The sequence below is a fragment of the Dermacentor albipictus genome, chromosome 5, assembly GCF_038994185.2.
Source record: "Dermacentor albipictus isolate Rhodes 1998 colony chromosome 5, USDA_Dalb.pri_finalv2, whole genome shotgun sequence".
NCBI classification, from domain to species: Eukaryota; Metazoa; Arthropoda; class Arachnida; order Ixodida; family Ixodidae; genus Dermacentor; species Dermacentor albipictus.
This window is the reverse complement of record NC_091825.1, coordinates 94,599,184-94,620,532: the sequence shown is the minus strand read 5'-3', so window position 1 is coordinate 94,620,532 and position 21,349 is coordinate 94,599,184. Positions and strand designations below refer to the sequence as shown.

The following is a 21,349-nucleotide window of genomic DNA, read 5'->3' as shown; positions in this document are numbered from 1 at the left end:
CGACACCAAAACGGACACTCTTATCGTAAAAAACGGAGGTTTGCTAAGGACAGAAAAGAAGCGAGAACGAAGTACGTGCTACGGGTGTCGACGCCGCATTCTAGGTTTCCTTAAAGGGCCCCTCACCAGGTCTGGTTCTTTCGAACTGACAAGCGCAGTGCGCAAAATGCGCGCTAACGATTGTGCCTGCAAAGTATTATCCCGCCACGCGCCGCGAAAAGAGCTGAAATTTGAAGCCACACGCCCTGCGTCCTTCGATCACCACGCGGGCGCCGCGCTCCCAGCTGGAGAGTCGACGTCAATCGCCCAAGTGCGCCTACGTAATTCGCCGTTCTGTGACATCCCTCACAATGGCCTGTGACATTGAGAATTATTCAATGCAACAAGAGTTAGTCGATCTGTTGCTTCAATAGACTAATTAAAGTTTAGAGAAATAATAAAACCTACAAACCGAATGTCTGCGTGTCATTGTTTTACTTCGTACAGTAGGGAGAGAGATGTACTTTCGTTTCGTCGGCTTGTTCCAATGTTAAATTAAATTATGGGGTTTTACGTGCTAAAACCACTTTCTGATTATGAGGCACGCCGTAGTGGAGGACTCCGGAAATTTCGACCACCTGGGGTTCTTTAACGTGCACCTAAATCTAAGCACACGGCTGTTTTCGCATTTCGCCCCATCGAAATGCGGCCGCCGTGGCCGGGATTCGATCCCGCGACCTCGTGCTCAGCAGCCCAACACCATAGCCACTGAGCAACCGCGGCGGGTTGTTCCAATGTCGTGCAGTCGCGCGCGCCTAGAGCAAAACTATGTCATTTTGTAGCGTGTTCCAGCGCGCGATCCTGCTCTGTGATCCCCTTGCGTGTTCGTGTAGCACTGGCTTATACCGATGGTCAGGTGTCCTCGTGCACAGCGCTCGAAATTGTGCGCTGGGCGAAACGAGACAAATGCAACACAGCTCGCGCGCGAGACCGTCAGCGCAAGTGCGCCACGCGGCAAAAAAAAAAAAAGCGAGAAAGAAAAAAAAGAAAAGAGCGGGGCCCGTGACGCGTGCCTCATGCGATCCTCCAGCTCCAGTATGGAAGAACGCAGGGAACAAAGTTCGCTTGCGGAGGCTAGACGGGGGCAAGCGGAGAGAATGTCTATGTCGGCGGTGACCCTCGCCTCCTGAAATCATGGGTTCGCGGCGCTGAAATATTTCTATCTCGGCTATTAATGGACCAATTTGAAAAATTCTTGCGCTAGAACGTCAGTCGCTATCTCGGCGCATGTATTTGCGGAAGTATTGTGAAAGTCACCCGAGAAGTGATTTACATAACCCTTGTATGTTGATGTTGACCTTGTACGTTGACCAAGTATGCCTACCTCTGTTCTGCGTAACAGAAAAATAACTTCCTACATAAAACCTAAACACAGAACGTCGACTCACAGGCATTCCTCAAGTACACCGATCTGTTAACAGAACGGCGAATTATATGTCAGCGATCATTCGATTTACTTTACTTTATGTGATTTAGCCATTAGATATGTATGTGTCACTGGGGTGTGCCCATTCTTGGCCATTCCTCCAGAACGGGTATGTTCCACAGGGACACAAAAGGTGCAGCCTCCCTAAATGTTGCTTCACACGTGCCGTATTTTTCTGCGCATACACCTGTCATCACCATTCTTCCCTCGACAAGCGTATCATGCATCGCCTTTCATTCTCGTGACATCATTGGATGTATATCTGACACTTAGCATCCACCTGATTTGTAGTTTGTAGTTCCGCATACCTTGTGAACGATGCAGTACATAAAAAAAAAGCATGACAATGGAGTCGTCACCTTCTGTGGTGGATAAACAGCAACATTCCATAATATTACACGTTGCACAGATGAAAGTAAGCAATTAAACTTGCCCGCATCGCCGTTAGTTGTAAGTCATTTAATTAACATCTTTACGCAAGCTTCGACTCGCATAGATTCCACCGTGTTCATTGGATCAGTGTGTTTTTTGCCTTTTTTTGTACTACAGGATGAACTGGATTGTATTACAAAGGAGCCAAGGACTGAACTTGGCAAGTCTCGAAAAGTTCTACTGCCCATGCACCTAGGCATATCACTAAACCGGCGTACACTGATTTAGTGTTTATAGTTAGTGCGTATGCATGGTAGTGTTAGAGTGCCCTTCTTTTTTATTATTATGAGTCCAAGTTGAGTAGCAGCCACCGCAACATCCTGCCCTGCCGATTTTCCTTCTGGCCACCTCATAAAAGACCGGCTCTCATGAAAGTTTTTTTTTTTTATTTTTTGTACTTTGTGCCCCTCCTGCTTGGGCCCGTATACCGGGGCCTGCAGTATGCTTTTGGCTAATTAATTATTAATAAATAAATAGCTGCGACAGACGGCACGACAACTAAACGAAATAACATTTCACAGCTATCACTGTCAAACTGTCGTGTCAGACATTTCGGCGCGACACCACGTGTTCAGAATAGTTAGGTCAACAGCTTTCGACTACGGCTTTCCTCATCGCAGGTTTAGTTTGAGCTCCACGCCGTGCACAATGTTATTGTTCTTGTTTTCTTTTACAGCTAAAAGTTAAGGCCGTTACCCATGCAACAAACCAGCCCCCTGAGGATATAAAAGTTTTCACTGTGCTATGGTTCCGGTCGAAACGTAGGAAACGTATATCCATCCATCCCGCCCAACCCAGCTTTTGAGACTTAAATACTGTTCTGTTGAAACGGGGCGACGCTGTCGGAGAGGCAGCGGCGCGCATGCATATACATAATAAGGAGACAGGTGTCATCAGGCTGAGACTACCCGACCGGACTAACGGCTCTTTCTTCTTCTTTTATTTTTCCTGCTCATTCGAAGTAGTGATGGTTCTATATTTTGCAGCCGAAATGCCCGCGCTACGGAGGGAGGCCTCCCTCTTCGCATCCGACCGGCACTGTGCCAGCGGAGAGAGAGAGAGAGGAGCAACCACGCGAAACAGGAAAGTATAACGGCGGGAGGAGTGTCGAACCATTTGCATGCATCGCGGCGCACGTCTGGCAAGACGCGTAGTCGAGCATTATGGGTGAATTATAGCGTACCACGCGCTGGCAAGACTGCGCGGCGCGCCTCGTCCACTGCTCCCCGTTGCCGGACAGCGCGCAATCGGGGGCCCAGCGCCGTCGTATTTTTGCCGCGGGAGTGCGGCGTCGATTTTCGCTGGCCATATACGACGCGCAGTCGCCGTCTGCACTGGCGACTTTGATGCGTCGCCCTCCCATATGCTGCTGCTCGTTTCCGTCCAAACCACTCGCGGTTGCGCAGTGGATACAGCAGTGCCCTGCTGAAAGCGAGTCCCCCACCGAGGAGGTTAAAGAAGAGCTACTGGAGTGGAAGCTCCCGTTTAGCTTCTTAATAAGGGAGGATGAAGCCAATGCTTGCCCCTCCTTCACCTGAAACGGAGCCTTGTCGGGTGATGTCCGCTTGCAGTCACTGTCATGCTATAGGCTAATTAGAAAATAAAAGCTGGTTGTTCCCAACGAAAATAGTAACTTCTGAATGTTCACTACGTTCTGTCCAACACAATATACTAGGATAGTCTGAATTCACACTAAAACCAGTAATGCGGAGATGCACGCAGGTAAGTATCTGCCTGGTAAAATAAGCCAATATTTAACCAAGGAGGTTGATTAACACGTGGGAAGTGTATGAAAAGCGCTGCTTCACCATTTTTATCGTTTATTTAAAGTTTTATCGGGCCTTTCCTGTACGGCTTTACCTTCGGGACGTAGTTTCCACTCCAGCAGTTTCTCTTTGACCTCCTTGGTCCCCCCAAAACAAAGTACAAGAAGGCTCGTGTGCGCGTTGGAAAGTTACAATCAATCAATCAATCAATCAATCAATCAATCAATCAATCAATCAATCAATCAATCGGCGTTTAAAGCACCCACGCTTACAGACTGCCAGAATCCGAAGCACAAAAGGACGACCAAGAAATACATCAATGGGATGTCCGGCACAAACTAAGCGAGACCGGTAGATTCCGATTTCTGCAATTACGAAGGTCATTCATGCTCCAGCGGAGACCTGGCATAGACTGGAAAGACCGAAAGTGGCGACGCATGCACCATGAGAGCACCGCACCAGTTTTTCATGACGTCAGAAGTTTACGGCACTTCTTAAAATTTTCATCGACTGGTGACACCGCGTTCAAAGTAATCAAATGCTTTATAGACCTGAAAACTTCTGCTGCCTTCTCCTGCGCAACCAGGACCCAAATACGCGAGGATTCTGTGAAGTACGTGATGTTGTGCTGTCATATTTGGCCTCGCAGTTTGAGCGAAAAATTGAAGAGCGAGACAAGCTTGTTCCGCATTTCTTTTTCTTCAAAAAATGAGCCATCTCCCCGTGCCGCAGATGTACAGGGAACGTTAGGATAAGGTAATCTGCGTGTGCGTGTATACGCATGATTTCCCGTTTTCCTTAGCACAGGTAACAAAAATAGACTGGCGAAATGAGCTTTGTTGTAAATACTTAGTGGCAAGGAGGTTTCTGATACTACTATAGCGTAATTTGTCAGCTGGATGACACACATCCCTTTCGCGCAACCTTCTCCACATTGCTGATCTCCGCCCCGAATTCATTTCGCTACTTAATCTACCCTCAGCTTGGCATCTATCAATTACTTCCCCCTCGCGCTACCATATCTATGCTAAATACCCGGTTAGCGCAGGGCGGTGATGCCAGGTTCAATCATAGAAGTAGGACGAAGATTTCGCCTGGGCTACCTTTTTGACGTGTACTGCTGATTTAAGCCTCATAAGGGTGACCTTCTTGGGTACCTTGGTTCACAGTATTATGTGGTGGAACGCCGGCAAACGGGAAGGAAACTAGGAAAGACCACGAGGAAGAAACCGACAAATGAAAAAGAAGGGTGCTGCCACTGACAACCGACTTTATTTCGTGGAAACGACACCTCACAAGACCAAACGAAGCATGCGTGAAAGCGTACTGCAAACCACTCCAAGGTTAATCGCGCTTACTATACACGCGGCACTCTTCATCTAAAAACTGAAATGAAGTTCCTGTCGGGAACACAGAGGGAGTGCTCACACGCTAGTCCGGACCGATTTTGTAATAGATATACAATGTTTCTGTTATTCTCCTTTCCCCAACGATGGGAAAACTGATACGCAACAGCAAACTGAAATGATAGAAGCTCTTTTACAACATCGACTTTCTATGAGATGAGCGTAGCTATAGGGGCTTGTTGGTACGGCATCTCCTATTTTGTTGCAGCGAAAGTTGAACGACAAGGACAAAGGCGCATTTGACGCACACACACACACAAAGACCGCGCTGGTTGGGGATCCATCAATCCGCTGGCGTTACGCGGCCTGCCTAGCTCCACTTGCTGCTCTCAATCTCAGCTAGACTATAGGGAGTTCGCTCTCTAATGTCGAGCAAAGTACTTCAAAACAAAACCATATCCGATTACCTCGGAACTGCCGCAAATCCCCCGTCTGCCCGCCTTCTGCTTCGCGAGCGAATAGCACGCGGCCTTCAGGGTGTTGCGCTCCGTGAATGAAAGAGTGGTTAAAATAAAGGTTAACGGAAATGCAGGCGCGTGAAAGAAAGAAGGCCGATGTCCAACATTCTCTGGCGCTCGTCCCAGCCGAGAAAGCTCCGGTCTTCATGGCTGCGCAGCACCCACGTTTCGGGCGAGCTGAAGCGTTCATTCACTCAGTGCCAATTCATTCCTTCGATATACGAGCGCCGTATAGACCGTTTCATTGAGGGCGTCGCCATTTTGCGATCACAGCGCCGTCTGTCGTCCGGCGCCATGCATGCTGGCATGCGGAATCGCGCTGAAGGGTGAAGGTGCTGTTGGCGACGAGTGGAAAGTATTCGCGTTTTCCTGAGCGGTCTCAACAAGTTCATGCAATTGTAAAACTTCTTAGCGTGGCCTTACTAAGCTTTGAGCTGCGATATAGCCGCAACCTCGAACGGCGACGGTCCTAGAGGCATGCATTGCCGCAGCTCTGTCCGCGATCGAAATGGGAGGCGAGTCTGTCGATACGCATAACATACGTACATCATGTTATTATTGTTTGCCTAGCCTTGGACTCTATTATCGTATCACTCTGATGAAAACAATCGGAGGTCTTTTTAGTGTGCCATGCGTTGTCCCGCACCACCGTACATCTCCAGTCCAGTTTCAGTTTCACTTCTCTCCTGTCGTCGCAATGGGGAGGCCGCGTTTACGGGGGTATATGAGCCACTAATTGTCTTTCGTGACGGACAAACTTAATTTTGAAGGAATTTAATTTTGAAGAATCGCAAGCGGCAATGCCGGGCGGATGCTGCTAACCACGCCACCGAGCAAACTCGAGACATCGAACGCAAGCGACAACGGCGGACTGCGGGCATACCGCCACTGACGTCGTCCTCTCCGTCGCAGCGGAACGCGTGTGTAACCTCATTAAGAGACACAAAGACGTCAAAGACGTCAATCGTCAAACAAATCCAACCAATCGACAAAACGATTGCAGCGCTCGCATATCCAGTGGTGGGCCTTGCGCCCATATATACGGAGCTTTGGATTAGTGGTTCCGCACATTCCAGCCCATGGCTGCAACTACGGGAAGACTATGCACGAGTAATGCGTACTCTTGAGGAAGAAGCTACCTACCGCGAACGTCAGCGAGAGCTGGCTCGTGAACGGGCGCGTCGTCGTAGGGCCTGCCTCACGCGCAAAAACAAAATCAAAAAAGGAGAGAGAGAAAACACAGGGAGATTCGGAAAACAAAACAAAACGAAACACTCCTAAAGCATGCTCACCACGCGAAGCACGCAGAAGTGAAAATGAGGTGAAGAATGGTGAAACAAAAGATTTACAATATGGACTGCTTGCGAAGTTGGACTTGCATGGTGTAACACTCAGTGTAACTAAAACAGCTTCGCTGTTCGACCATCTTTACGGATTGGAAGGGGGGCAGTGATTTTTTTCATGTCCCCAAGTCAGTATCATATGTATATCCCACGTCCACGAATTCCGGAATTCGCTGCTCTATATCCCCTCCGAGGGATTGCAGAGGCGATGCTGCCATTGCAATGCACTGCTGATCTCAAGGTTGCGGGTTCGGCCCCGACCCGGCCGCAGTCGCCGTATTTCGACATGGGCGAAATGCAAAAAAAAAAAAGAACGCTCGCGTACTTAGATTTTACGCGCACATTTCGAAATTCCGAGGTGGTCAAAGTTAATTCGAACTCCTCTACTACGGCATGCCTCTAATCAGATCGTGGCTTTGACCCCGCAAAACCCTTTTTTTTTTCATGTTTGAGTCCTCTGCTCGACCACGATTGAGGAAATAAATGATTCCGAAGTCATCGAGTTCTTATTCAACTGAAATTAATCGCCATAAACGAGCAAGAATGTCATTTCTTTCAGTGCGGCGCTGGGTGTTTGAGGTTTGTTATGGATCACACGAATTTCGGATTATACGACCATTTTTCGTTGCCCCAAGAAATTTGCTTCATCGAGATTTTATATGCGCCAATAGAACGAAGCAAAACGAAACGTGTTAGCCATTCTCGAAGCGAGCCAGATTTGTCGAAGCTACGACGAGTTCGGCAAGCAAACCGCGTTTGCTTAGCGTCGTTCAGCGCAAATTATGGCTCACTCCGCTGCTATCCCTTTCGGCCGTATTTCTTTTTGCTCTTGCAGCTCAAAGTGTCTATAGATGCAGAAGGTGTTGCCTAGAGGGGAATAAAAACAAGCCGATCACAAAGGCGGTAACATAAAGAAAGAAGGAGGGAAGGGTGGAACGAAGGCTGTCATTACATATATATACCTGAATTGTAGGGCGCCCCAGGCATGCAAATGCTTCTGCTGTGCGCCGTCAACCCAGAAAACAGCGCGCGCAAAAGTCGCAAGAACTTATTTACGGCGCGGGCGGAACCAGATAAGGGTCCGTCTTTTTTTGGAGCGAAGTTCTGCAGACGTGCTGTTAGAAATAGAGGGAAGAGGGCTACAAGGACTCCGGCTGGCGCTTTATTTTCATTCTTTTAGCTCGCTCGTGTCCATAGCTAAGCGATCGCCGTATTCTGCATGAACGCCTTCAGCACGGAGGACGTTTTTTAGAGGCCTGTTGAGTAGGCCGAAAAAGCCAGAAGCGGTGAGCTTGCAGAAAGCTGCCCGGCACGCATACCCACATGCAGGGGCGACCCGCTCAAAATACCGCACAGCCCTCCACTCAAAGCAAGTGTATACTAATACCACTGCGGTATGAGCACCAGTAAGCCAAATGGGTGTGAAATGCATGATGAGCATTCTAGTCATAGGTGCATCTACCGGCGAGCACTTGCCCCCCACCACAGGACGAAGTGGGTGGGGGATGGGGGCAAGGTAAGCCGTTTGCACCCTCTGCTCACTCTCGAAAGTGGTCACTGTCGACTGCACGCCGGAAAAAGCAACAAAACAGCTGAGGTCAAGTTGTCTTTCAAAACAGCGGCCTCGTATAAGTGTGCTTTCTTACTGCGCATTCTCTGCTTAGGCCGCGAGGATTGTCTTTCAAACCTCGCCACTCCATGCTGTAGCAGAAGACGCTCGGTCCGCAGAACTAAGCAGTACGGTTCTTCTCGGTGGGAGTCGTCCGTGGGAAGCGCCTTCTTTCGCGCCTGCATTGAAGAACAGTCTGTCGCCAAGCGGTAGGAAACAAGTTTCGCCTTCGGTCGCTTGCGTCATTCCGCGTTTGTTGGGGCCGTCTAGCCCAAACCTTTAGCTTTGGGAACACAAAATCAGTTTCCCATTTTAGCAATGTTGTTGCTAGATTCGGCGACATTGTCTCGTGCCTAGGGACCATCGTCTTTTTTTAGCGACATGAATGAACAATTGGCGACATTTTAGCGACTTAGAAGTAAGAAAATCTGTTTTAAAAATGAGTTTCCAGAACGCAGTTCACTATTCGTAAGCCTTATGTAAACGACCGAAACTCGCTGTACGACGTATAAGCTCCATGACAATGGTGAAGCCACGTGTGCCTTCACATTGATAGTATTCACATTGTAATTGGGCTTCGCAGCACAGTCGTCAATCATAGACTTCATTCACGTTGTTCTCGCTAAACTGATGTCTTCTTATTCTTCACGAAACCGATTTAAACGATCTGAAACGCTGCGGGTTCTGCGGCATCACTAAATGAATTCGATAGGTGGACTTTCGCAAGTGTAGCAGTAAATTATTTTGCCAGAACTAACTGGAATAAATTTTTTGCTCTGGTTAAGAACACTGCACGTGAATAAGCCAGGTCGACTACAGAAGCACATTTAGAAAGGTGTATATATTGGAGCGGCTGAGCAAGGTCACGTGAACCAGTACAAATCTTATCCGTTTCTTATATACGGTATAAAGAAACAGAGGGAGAGAGATTTCCGTAACGAAGGTTATCTCTCTCTCCATATACGTATATATATGGCTTGTCCCCAACTCGGAAAATAGCTTGCACGCCCCTTATTCTAGTCAATAAAGAATCATCATCATCAATAAAATTAGACTATGAAGTTTTACGCGCCAAAACCACTTTCTGGTTATGAGGCACGCCATAGTGGGGGACTGCGGAAATTTCAAACCACCTAGGGTTCTTTAGCGTGCACCTAAACTTAAGTACACGGGCGTTTTCGCATTTCACCCCCATCGAAATGCGGCCGCCGTGGCCGGGATTCGATCCCGCGGCCTCGTGCTTAGCGACCTAACACCATAGCCAACTAAGCAACTACGGCGGATCATCATCATCATCATCATCTTCTTCTTCTTCTTCTTCTTCTTCTTCTTCTTCTTCTTCTTCTTCTTCTTCATCGTCGTCGTCGTCGTCGTCGTCATCATCATCATCATCATAATCATCATCATCACCACCACCACCTACCTCACCACCCCTCTCCGAGTCTGAATGAGTTGACTCTTGGACTCACGAACGAGTTCACTGCCGTATACTATAGAGCCCGTGCACCGTTCAGCTCCAGTGTGCTTAGGCCGCGAAGACTGAAATCCATTCAGCCTCTGCAAACCGTTCACACTTGGAAGGCGAAAAAGAGAGTGAAAAGAGAGCGAAAACGCCAAAGGCGGCCGGAAACGCTTTTTTACGCACGTACAACATGTTCACATTTGTTTTGCCGCCACCGCCGCCGCCACCGCTTTCGCCAAATTTACTGTGCAGCGAGCACATGTGTCCCCGTGGCGGCGCTAGTCATCACACCATTTCAAGTAATATGTTTGTCCACTGATTCATTGGTCTTCAATAGCAGTGACTGCATGCAACACGCCGGCACTGACATTTGCGATGATTATATGAGACCAGCGCTCTTTTCTGGAGATGCACAACGAGCAGCTGAAGAGCAACCGGACGATTCCCCCCCGCCCCTTCCTCGCCTTCTCTGGAGGCGGCGGTGACGGATTCGCCTGGCTCCGCAAAAGTGTGAGAAGTTGGGACACGACAATGCTTTGCTGATGCACACTGTACTAATCCCCAGCTCCTCGGCCATCTTCATCGAAATCTCGCTTTTGCGGAATGTGCACTTGTAAAGGCTGTGAGTCTTATCGCACAGCGCGGGGTAAATCTTTGATCGCGCCGATGAGCACCGCCGCGAACACGTTGGGCGACCTGTTCAATGCTTATACATACCAGTGCAGCTACCGGCGAAGCGGAACGACTTTTGTCTTTCGCCGAGGCAAAAATGGAGGCTTTTTCCGCTTCCGCCAGCTTCGAGACCAAGTGTGACCGTGTCGTAAGCGTTTCCGCGATTTCTGCATTCTAATAACTTTGGTGGACAATGTGCAAGTTATATGGCACACTGGTTAGGAAAGCACAGCACGATGTTGTCCTCATAGCCTGTAGCTGCAGACGAAATGCTTACTCAGGTTACGAAATCAAGATCTCTCCTTCAAAACCGCCTTTGCGTTAAGTACCGCAGAGGAAATGAAGGCAAATTTCTCGTTTCGGAAATTGGGACCGCCCAAAGATCGGCGTCGTTAACGTCATCGTTTAGTTTCTTGAGTGTGTTTGCGGAAACAAAAGCCCGAAAAGGTTGCCAACTTAGCTCTCGTTAGCTCATTTTCGAAAGCAATGTATGAACCGTCATTTGGACGACGCGCCCAAAGACGTCGCGACGTACGTCACTGGGCACTGGTATACGAGAACTTCATACGAGAACTTAATTTTGGAGCGCGTTCTTGGAATAACAGGCATCCGGTCTCGGTAAAGGTCATACACCGTCGACGCTTGATAATTCAGTAACGTTTCATTCGACTTCTTGCTTAATTCGAACGCACTGGAACGTCTCCCACGCATTGTCGTGGAAAGAAAACACATTTAGTTTGAACGTGAAAGCCTGTCGCTTCGATTAGTTCAACGCCCACCAGTGGCCCATCATGCGCGCGCGGCCACTAAAAGCAAGAAAACCCTATAAATTCCCCATACAGCGCTACTGCTTTAGACTCTACTGAGAATTCTTGTTTCAGCGCAAACAACAGTGTTGAGGTCTGTGGGCCACTGACGCACTACAGACTCCTCGGAACAGTATAAAATATTTGACTTTTTTTTATTCTGCCCCCGTTTGTTTGTTCGGCCTTATATATATATATATATATATATATATATATATATATATATATATATATATATATATATATATATATATATATAGGTGTGCAAGAAATCGGCCATCTTTAATGACGTGCCCCTTTGCCGAACTATGCTAGTTGCTGGTTCCTTAAGGGGACATGCCCTAAATGAATGCGGCGTTCAGTTGACGTAGAAATTTAGCGTAAGCGAGATACATCATTTAAATAGTTATTTGCTGCAATGAAGTTACACACGAGACTATTTGTTTCTTGTTCAGCGAACAACGATTGAAATAAGCACACGCAGCGCTGGCTCTGTGGCTATATGGCGCTCTGCAAATATATGGGCACCCGAGGTCGCAGGTCTCATTCCGAGCCGCGGCGACCGCATTCCGACGGGACAAAATTGCAAAGAGGCTTGTATCCTTGGATTCGGGGACAATTTCGAGGAACCCCAGACGGTCAGAACTAACCCGGAGCGCTCCGCTATACAGTAGAACGCATTTTGCAGCGAAGTGCCTGGGGCCCACGGAATAATTCGTTACAGAGGCCACTTCGTTGTAAAGGCCGCGCACAGCACATCTCGCAATATAAGCGAGGCAGAATTATTCCTTCGTTGTACAGGGCATTTCGTTGTAGAGATGCTTGACTGTATAGCTGCGGCGCCCCCCATAGTCGGCGCCACGGCAGCACTGGAACGCGGGCGCTTCTGTTAACAGTGCTATGCACCATTACAGCGCGACCGTGTCAGTCTGTTGCTTTGACGCGGGCTGACCACGAACCCTTATACCGTGATAGTGCCTCAGTGACCGTGGAAAACGTTTTTTTTTATGTCCTGGTTACAGAGACGAAATTACATTTAAATGCTAGTTATACGAAGAATGCTATAGGTCCATAGCCTTCTCCTTCAAACCAACATCAAATCTTTGCAATTGTCTTTTCTCATTCCTTCGAAACGCTTGCTTAAGTGACATGCTCTAGCCTATTTACATCAACATTATCTCATCTGTTTCACCATTACATACCTTGATCATATATTTTCTTGTGTTTTTCGCCCCCACCTGCTCCTTCTCCTAAGGCTTTTCTATCCCCGATCTCCTTCCCTCATGCAGAGTAGCATGTAGGCGGCTTCCTATGCGTCGGCATAATTCTCTGCCTTTCCTCCTCTCTCTCTCTCTCTCTAAAACAAACTTCACGAATCAATCAGCCAAAAAAAAAAAGTACGTTACTCTGACATTGCATCAGCTTCTAATGGTTTTGAAGCTGTCGAGGAGCCTCAACTTGCAGTCATTTCAATAATAATCAAGCGGTATACTAAATGACACGCGTGGTGAGTAAATCACACCGGGTAACGCAACTACTGCACGTATAAACTCGGCCGTGCCGATAGCTTTTAACGGATGCGTATTTGCCGTTTTACGCGGAGGCTGTGGCGAGGATTTCGCCACAACTCGATGTATAAGCGCTCGTGTACGCGTTCATAATATCGCTGCCCTTCGCGTTGCCATGCAGGACTCTGAGATGCCGGGCGTGGCGTAAGAATGGTGTACTTCTTACTTGAAGGGTAACGAAGCGGAGAAGCAGACAGTTGCGAAAAGAGGGTAAGATATCGGAAATTAGATTGAACCTCACTATAACGCGGCTTTTAATTTGGGAACAGCGCTGTTAACTTCGATGCCTTATCTAATTAAGATGTAGACTATTGCGAGAGGCAGGTGCTGACATTACCTGTACATTTTAACTGAGCATAGGAGGACATTTAGTAGAAGTCGACGCTACTCGGTTCGTTATAATTCTATGAACGTTTGGTCTAACCTCTAATGCTGTAATATATATATATATATATATATATATATATATATATATATATATATATATATATATATATATATATATATATATATATATATATATATATATATATATATATATATATATATATATATATATAATGTCTGTGTGTGTGACTGTTCTTCAACCATTCAACCTGTAAGGCGCACCAGTGTTCGATCGGTGTCATGTGTTATGCGGCGTGTCCTATTTAAAAACGCTTTTATTTATTGCCATTGCGTGGGCCTTACAAATAAGTATAAAGTTATCTTTCTGTTCCACATTTCATTTTGTTTCTTTTTTGACAGGGAGTCTGGTGTAAACCTACACATACTGGTAACGTTAGCATATTTAGAAACTTGCTAACGTAAATGGGACGAGCGACAGAGCAAGCCCAGTAAAACTTGCGTGGCATATTGCTGCGTCTCTTTCATCACGCAGTTCGTCTTGCGTTATACCGTCATATACGCCGCTTACCAGAGCAGACGTTCCTTTGGCCTGCTCTTGGATTACACTAACTCCTGCTCTTTCGCCCACTGTTGTTTGCTAGATATTCAACCCCCGACTCTACCCGCGTTTTCAAGGTTTTCGCGCAGGATCAAAAAGTGAAACTGTGCAGGTTTGATGCAGGTACAATGAGGGACTCCGTAGCGTGCGTTGTGCGTGTGTGTGTGTGTGTGTGTGTGTGTGTGTGTGCGCGCGCGCACGTAGTAAAGGGTTTCAGGATCAATTTCGACCTACTGGGGCTTCTCTAACTTACTCCTAAACCTAAGTACACGAGCGTTTTTCTGCTGTCGCCACCATCGAAATGGGACCGTGGCGGCCGCGGGGACCGAACCTGCTACCTTGTGCTCAGCGAGAGAACGCGGCATACACGCCGAGCTACGACGACAGGTGCATTCGACGCCGCAACATTATATCAGTCTCGGGAACAGCAAGCAAAGGTGTCGGCAAAATAATAATGATTTCTTTAGGAAATAGAGAGTTTTCGAGACTCGTTACAGCGTGCCTCAAATTCATGCATCTCAGGATAAAACACGTAGGCCGCCCCCTTTGATTTCTTCCGGTTACATTCTCGACCGGTTGGAGTCCGAGAAACGTGCAGGCAACTACCTTTTTGATGGGGTAACCGCGCTGGTCCCGCATTAATGTGACTCAATTTTTGAAGAGTGTTCAGAGTGTTCATATGCTCCCGGACGAACTGCATCTGAAGTGGTACCGAACAGAGTGAACATACTCCGCTGCGACGTACAGCTAGAACTCTCGCAATTTTGTCGCAGACTGCTTTTCTGTGCACTGTTATTGCTTGAGCGCGTGTATCCGCGTACACTGAAACTGCGAAGCCATTGTAAATAGGAATACGTGGCTGAGGAAAAAAAATAAATAAGTGTTCAGTCACAACGAAGCCTAATTGCAGGCGAGAATGAAAGAAGAGCGCACACGAAAATAAAGAAGAACAAATAAATAAAAGGCGTATGTTTGCGCATATATGTTGCGGAAGATCAATTCTGCAGAAGAGCGCAAGGCGGAGGAAGAATCATGAAAGGGGAAAAATTTGTCATCCCCGTGACAGTAACCGAAGCTACAAAGGAAGGAATCCTTCCTTTCGTGAGTCTTTTTCCATCTTGCGGGCTTCTGCAGGACTGACTTGCAGTATACTCTGTGTCCCTGTGCTTCGAATAGTCAATTAATACGCCCTCGCTCCGAGACCTGCTAGACTGCTGGTTAGGTCAGACGGTAGAGCGACCAGTTCGGAAAGTCGTTTGGTCCTCGGCTCTAATCGCGGATCGGGACGAATGTTTCTTCAAATATGAAGATTTGCTTTCTGAGAAACTGCTATTGGCTTCCTTTGCAGCTTCGGCTGTATGCTGCCGGGTTGATGTCAAAATTTCCCTTTCAGACACGTATGTGCATTGAAAAAGTACTGCTAGACTTCTCACATGTATGTAAAGTACTGAGGCGTACCGTGAATGTATAATTTTTTTCTGGCGCTGTGCACAATGTAAAGGTGTCCTTAGAAATGCCGAAGCGGTAATGCACCTATGTACGCACCTCGTTTACTCCATTCCTTGTCCATCCTTTTTTTTTTCTTTTCAGTACACAGTGTAGGATGCCAGAGCAAGTCCCAACTCAGGCCTATATACCCATTCTGCCTTTCTGTGAATCTACAGCAACGATTGACTGGCGGGGGCTAGTTGGTTCACGGTCACGGAGATGCAGCGCTGGAAGACGACGGGACAAGATAGGGAGACGCGTACAAACGCTGCGCTGAGCAGCAAATCGCACGCGTTATCGTGCTGTGCCTTTTTATACAGAGCGTCAGCAGATGCAATCGAAGAGGTGGAACACAGCGGGAGGTGGAATGCGCACGGCGCAGTGCCGGTCTGCTCCTTCCCATCTATTCCCGTCTTGTCGCGCGCGCGATCTAGCGCTACATTTCTGTGGTGTTGCTTTTTTTGTAAACACATGGCCTCCGAGATCACTTCGGGGGGTAATCTCGGAGGCCATGGTTAGCAGCTCGTCACGCCCGCATGCGTTCCAGACTGCAGGGACGTCGCACCGCTGTAGTGTGAGCTGGTGGTTCAGACCATCCGGGCCTAGTAGTCTCTGTATAATATATAGGAGACATTGAGACACTCCGCTTGCCATGACAATAACAAATTGGATAGATAAATAAATGCCACATGATGCAATCACTCGTCCGTTCGTCGTATATGCGGCTTCCTTTTTGATAGCACAAATGTCAGCGGTATATGTGAATTCCCGGAGCGTTCCCCCAACGTTTACTCGTGCAGATTCATTTCCTTCTTTTGTCTTATTTTATTTTACATATAAGTAGCGCCTGAAACTTTTGTCGGGTCATACAAAGAAATCATTTAAGTAACGTTGGTTGTGAAAATGAACTGTTTGGAGAAAGGCGAGACTTTGAGTGAACTGCCCACAATACAGGAAGTTAGACACATGAAAAAATTAGAAGGCGCCGTACGGAAATTGGGCAGACAATTCAGGCATCTTCGTTCAAATGTAAACTGCGCTACGGTAATATGAGGGGAAAAAAAGTGATCAAGCAGGGTGTAAAGCAGCAACTTTTGCTAATGCTGTGGCTCTGAGTCATCAACTCAACAGTCAGTTTCAGGGCCAAATACAAGAGACAGGCATACGACCAGCAGTCATGTACAGGAATGAGAGAGTAGCGACGAGAAAAAAACGCTTGCTTCGAAAGATCCACGTGTTTGAAATGAGATTCCCGAGATTGATGCGTACAGCGAGAGGGGAAAGTACAGTTAAGAAAGAGATATAAAGGGCGTACACATAAGAAGGCAGGGGCACTAACCAGAGCTATAGTTCTGGTTGACTACCCTGTACGTGGTGAAGGGCGTAGAAAACAAAAGGAGGGGAGATGAGCACAAACTATACCAAAAACGAGCCCACAGCCCAGCGGCAGCGTTCTAAAAGTAATGCAAGGCCATAGTAAGGCCACAGACTTCAGTAACTTGAGCGGCGCACACGCCCACGTTCTCCGAGGAGCGTAGACTTCAGGAGGAAACGATTTGATCACTTAATCAGCCCGTGTGAATGGCTGGCGATAGCGTGTACATAATAGGAAAGCAATGAATTAAGTCTAGCTCTGTTGACAAGACGCGACGAGGCCGGCCTATAAAAGAAAAAAGAAGAAAGAAGTTGTGGGAGTCAACAGCGAGGAGTTGATGGGAAAATATTACCCGCCGTGGCGGCGTAGCGGCTATGGCGTGTCGCTGCTAAGTCCGAAGGTGTGGGATCGAATCCCGGCGCGCCGGCTACATTTCGATAAGGGCGAAATGCAAAAATAAATAAATAAATAAATAAATAAATAAATAAATAAATAAATAAGGCCATGTGCCGTGCGTCGGGTGCAGGTTAAAAATCCACAGGAGGTCATAATTAATCCAGAGTACCTCAATACGGCGTGCCTCGTAGCCGTATCGTGATTCTGGCACGTAAAATCTCCGAACTTATTTGAATTGAGTTGGAATGTGTTGACAAACGACAGTGCGCAGTGGAAGAAAAGTACCAAAAAACTATATTTGAAGGAGAACCGACGTGTAGCTGATAAGCTGATCGCCGTTTTCAGTGCGGAATCTCGGTCGGCTACTTCGTGCATTTCTGTTAACACGATAGACTGTGCATATAAACAAGAAGGGCGTAAGATTGGGCGTGTTGGTGAAACGTACTTTACTGTCCGATTAACAGCGCACGGACACCAGAGGAGAAAACAGTTCTCTCTTCTCTCCCCTCTGGTGTTCTTGCGCTGTTGATCGGACATTAAAGCATATAAACACAAACCCGCGCATTCTTACCCATATGGTTAGTCGACTGTGCTAAGAGACTGCCGTCTCATTTAACGAAATATGGATACACGAAGAGGACTTCGTCCTCTTCGTAACCGTCATCCGTCATCCGTAATAGTAACCGTCATCCGAAAGCCGTGACGGTTACTCCTTCTCGCGTGGCGATTTCCACTATACGCGTTGCTGCAGCGTGCGCATGCGCAGCACGTTCCCGTATCCCATAAGGCGTTTATCAGTCCCTGCCATCTCCGGTGTTTTCATGCAATTGTCAGTGCAAAGTTAGCGCTCGTGTGTCTTTTCCTATTCCTTGAGTCATGCGTGCAACGCGCAATTTTACCTTTTATCGAATCATTATTCCCGTAAAGCACTCGAATTTTAGGCGTAGATGACCTCCTAACGATATATGACCTCCTGAAATAAAATTTACGTGTTACTTGACACTTTGTTCAAGGGGGTGCTTGTTTTTCGTTGCAGTTGTTGCAAACTTCTGCTCTGCGTTCCTGCTGCTCACGGTGACAGCCTGCTCATGGTGAACCCGCGGGCGTGTAAGGCAGTCACTCCGACCACGTGGTCGGCGCTAAACCCGTGATCAGAGGCGTCCGCGGACCCTAACGTAGTTCACCTGCAGCTCGAGGATGTAAAGCACCGACACCGTCACCCGTAGGGCGACTCGGAACCATGTGCGGAGTTTCAGTATAATATGGAGCGCTTTAATTTTGCCTATAAGCGCCGCCATCTGGAAAAATCTCGCTCTATATTCGCTGCGAATGTGGTGAAGCTAAGCGAAGACATCCTTTATAAAAGTGACCTTAGGAAATCTACAGCGTGTGTTTCCCAGCATTATTAGCGCTCTACACCTGTCTAAAGACTTTTTTTTTTTGCCAACATGTGATCTAGAGACACTGTACAAGCAACAACTGATCGAATAGGTAAGGCATGCGTAAGCTGGCGGACGCTCTATGGACAGCCCATCTGACATAGAAAATTTACATATATCCAGCATTCCACATAACAACTTCGTGATTGCATAACTTCATATTGACTGGGAAAGTAATTTCTTGCAAAGGGGATGCGAAACACCCAAACGCTGCGCATTTATAGGCGGCAGTTGCGGTTAGAACGCTTCCGAAATCAGCAGCTCCGTGGCGGCACCAGAGAAAGTCTGAACAAGCAAAACAGAAGCTATTTCCGAGCCCATTTAACAGTGAGCTGTTGAGCACTTTGCAGCGTGAACAGGTCCTGGCTACAGCGCGCGTTCAAGCTCTATGAAAGAAAGAAACGAACAAAATCTGCGCCGACGTCTCCTTGTTTGATTTAGAACAGCAAAACTCGCACGATTTCAGTATTCGCACAGTCATCTTGGTCGTTAATACCTCCGACGAAAGACGGGTCGTCGATGACAGGCGGCCGGGTGCGCTTCACTGGAAGACAGGCGCGCGCCAGCGAGGAAGGGGGATGGGGGAAGGGGGGAGGGGGGGTTGTTCAGAAACGCACGTGCGCTATATACGACAGACAGCGGCGAACCCGACGTCGCGCATCCGATGCGCGGTTCACGCGGGTCCCAGTATCGCCTTACACTCGAAACTGCGCCAAGCAGAAAATAAACGACAGCCTCCGGGAGGGGAGACCGGATGCGCGCGGCTGGAAGCTCGCTCGTGAATGCCCACCTTGATGTCGTCCACGGGTTCCGGTTTCACTCGAACCGTCGCAGACGTCGTCGACGGCGGCGGTGGCTGCGGCGGCGGACGGCGGTGCTTGGGGCGTCGCTTGGACGACGGTGACGATTTGCTGTCGCCCACAGCGCCGGCACTCATCTCACTGGGATGCGAACGGATGGCGCGTGGATCCCGGGTACGCGAGTCGACCCCGATGAGAAGACACCGCACCCTTTGGGAGTAACACTCGCGACACGCTGCTCAGGACACACGGGGCGACACGCACACGGCTAGGGAAGCGCCAGCGGCGCCGGCCACCATCGCGACGGAACGGCCGCTCGATTTTAGCGCTGCCACCTCGAAGCGCAGACGACGCGCGCCGCGAACAGACGACGCCGAGCCGGACCGGATGTGGCGCGCGCGTCACAGGGGCGCTGCGGTCGTCTCGGCGTCGTCTGCTACAGCTTCCGGCGCGTGGAGGAGAAGTTGTGGCGCCGCATTGTGGCGGCGCGCCGAGTCTATCGACATGACGAAAGGGCCTCAGAGACCTTCGTTGCAATAACGAGTCGTCAAACTTTAAAAAAATAATAAAAATAAAGCGAAAAGGGACAACGCGCGGCTTTTGAATTAATGTTCAAGCTATAATTCAGCTCTTTTATATGTATAGGTTATTCGTTTGTCTGTTATGTGTTCGCGTGGGATGACTATGGAAGATGGATGGGATGGACTTGTTTCAATGAGAAAGTATATACAGGTGTAGGTGTACATGTACACCTTATAGCGAAACAGCTGACATCTGGTTAGTGAAGCCAACCGCCACTCTCGTGTCGATAAAACGGAGGGCCTCAGTATCGGCCAGTGGGCGCAAGAAGGCAGGCGTAAGATAAATCATGACCTGTTTACGTGAATTCACACTCACGTTGCCGCTCACAGTGCGATCAGCATCCTCATCAGTTCGATTGTCTCCCTGCTCGTTCGCTTTATCATCTAAGGACCATTAAAGTGGGATGCAAGTGGTATCAAGTGACTGTCAGTCACCTTGTTGCATATATCATGTCTAATTTGCTCTTTAAATAGCCGGTCAGCACAGTGATTTCTTGCAATTTCTGTCTCATTATGTCGAGGAATGTTTATTGTTACGGCATTATGCTTTTATGTTTTAATGGTGCAGGTTATCTAACGGCAACATGGGGTCCTATCATACTGCCATTGAATAGTGCCTCCATAGGCTACCAAAGGCGCCCTCACAAACATTTCACAGGGAAATTCCGGCCATTAACGAGCACCGTACGAATGACGTCAGAGTCCTATTGTTTTTCGAATTTTTTTCATCATTGTTCATCGCCTGAGAAAAGGCACTGCGAACGCGGCGAAAAAACAACCTACCACAGGGAAAGAAAGGGAGAGAAGGAACAACCCCCCAAACTTCGCAACTTCTGTCCCGAAGCGAGTAGAAAGAAATGAGGAATGAAGAGAGAACGAAGAACATTGTGCGGCGAAACTTCAGCGCCGCAAGCGCCCTCCGGTGTCAGGTGACGGAGGCAGGCTCGGATTCAAAATAAGGCGGAGAGGAAAAAGATAAAGATAGCAATCGAGTTTCTGGGAATACGTTTTTCTTGTTCACTCATCTCCTTTCTATCATCTCCTCCACAGATCACCTCCTTCGGTTTCTTTGTTCTTGCACTTTGACATTAGCGCCGATTCTTCTTTAAAATTTATTTTTCGCCTTTAATTGGAGCACAGTGATGGAGAGAATGTTCAAGTCATACACGCCGCAGCTGCCGAGACCAAGCGCGCAGCCCAGGCATGGCCGCGAGTAACCAGAGAAGGTCCTTTTAATTTCCGAACTTGGGTTTCACCACTGTCTTTTCCCTTTCTGTGCGCGTGTCGGTATCGCGTTTCGCGCGGCACATCTTTTTTTCCTTTTTGTTTGTCCTAAT

At 48.0% G+C, this 21,349-nt stretch overlaps 1 protein-coding gene across 1 annotated transcript in view; it reads right to left on the bottom strand.

Moving 5' to 3' along the window:
- Positions 1–19,837, bottom strand: part of Sobp (Sine oculis-binding protein) — a 173,206-nt gene extending 153,369 nt beyond the window's left edge. The window contains exon 1 of the mRNA XM_070538616.1: positions 19,422–19,837. Within this exon, the coding sequence (XP_070394717.1) occupies positions 19,422–19,568 (147 nt within the window). The 5' untranslated portion in view covers positions 19,569–19,837. The remainder of the gene's footprint in view (positions 1–19,421) is intronic.
- Positions 19,838–21,349: the final 1,512 nt, after the last annotated feature.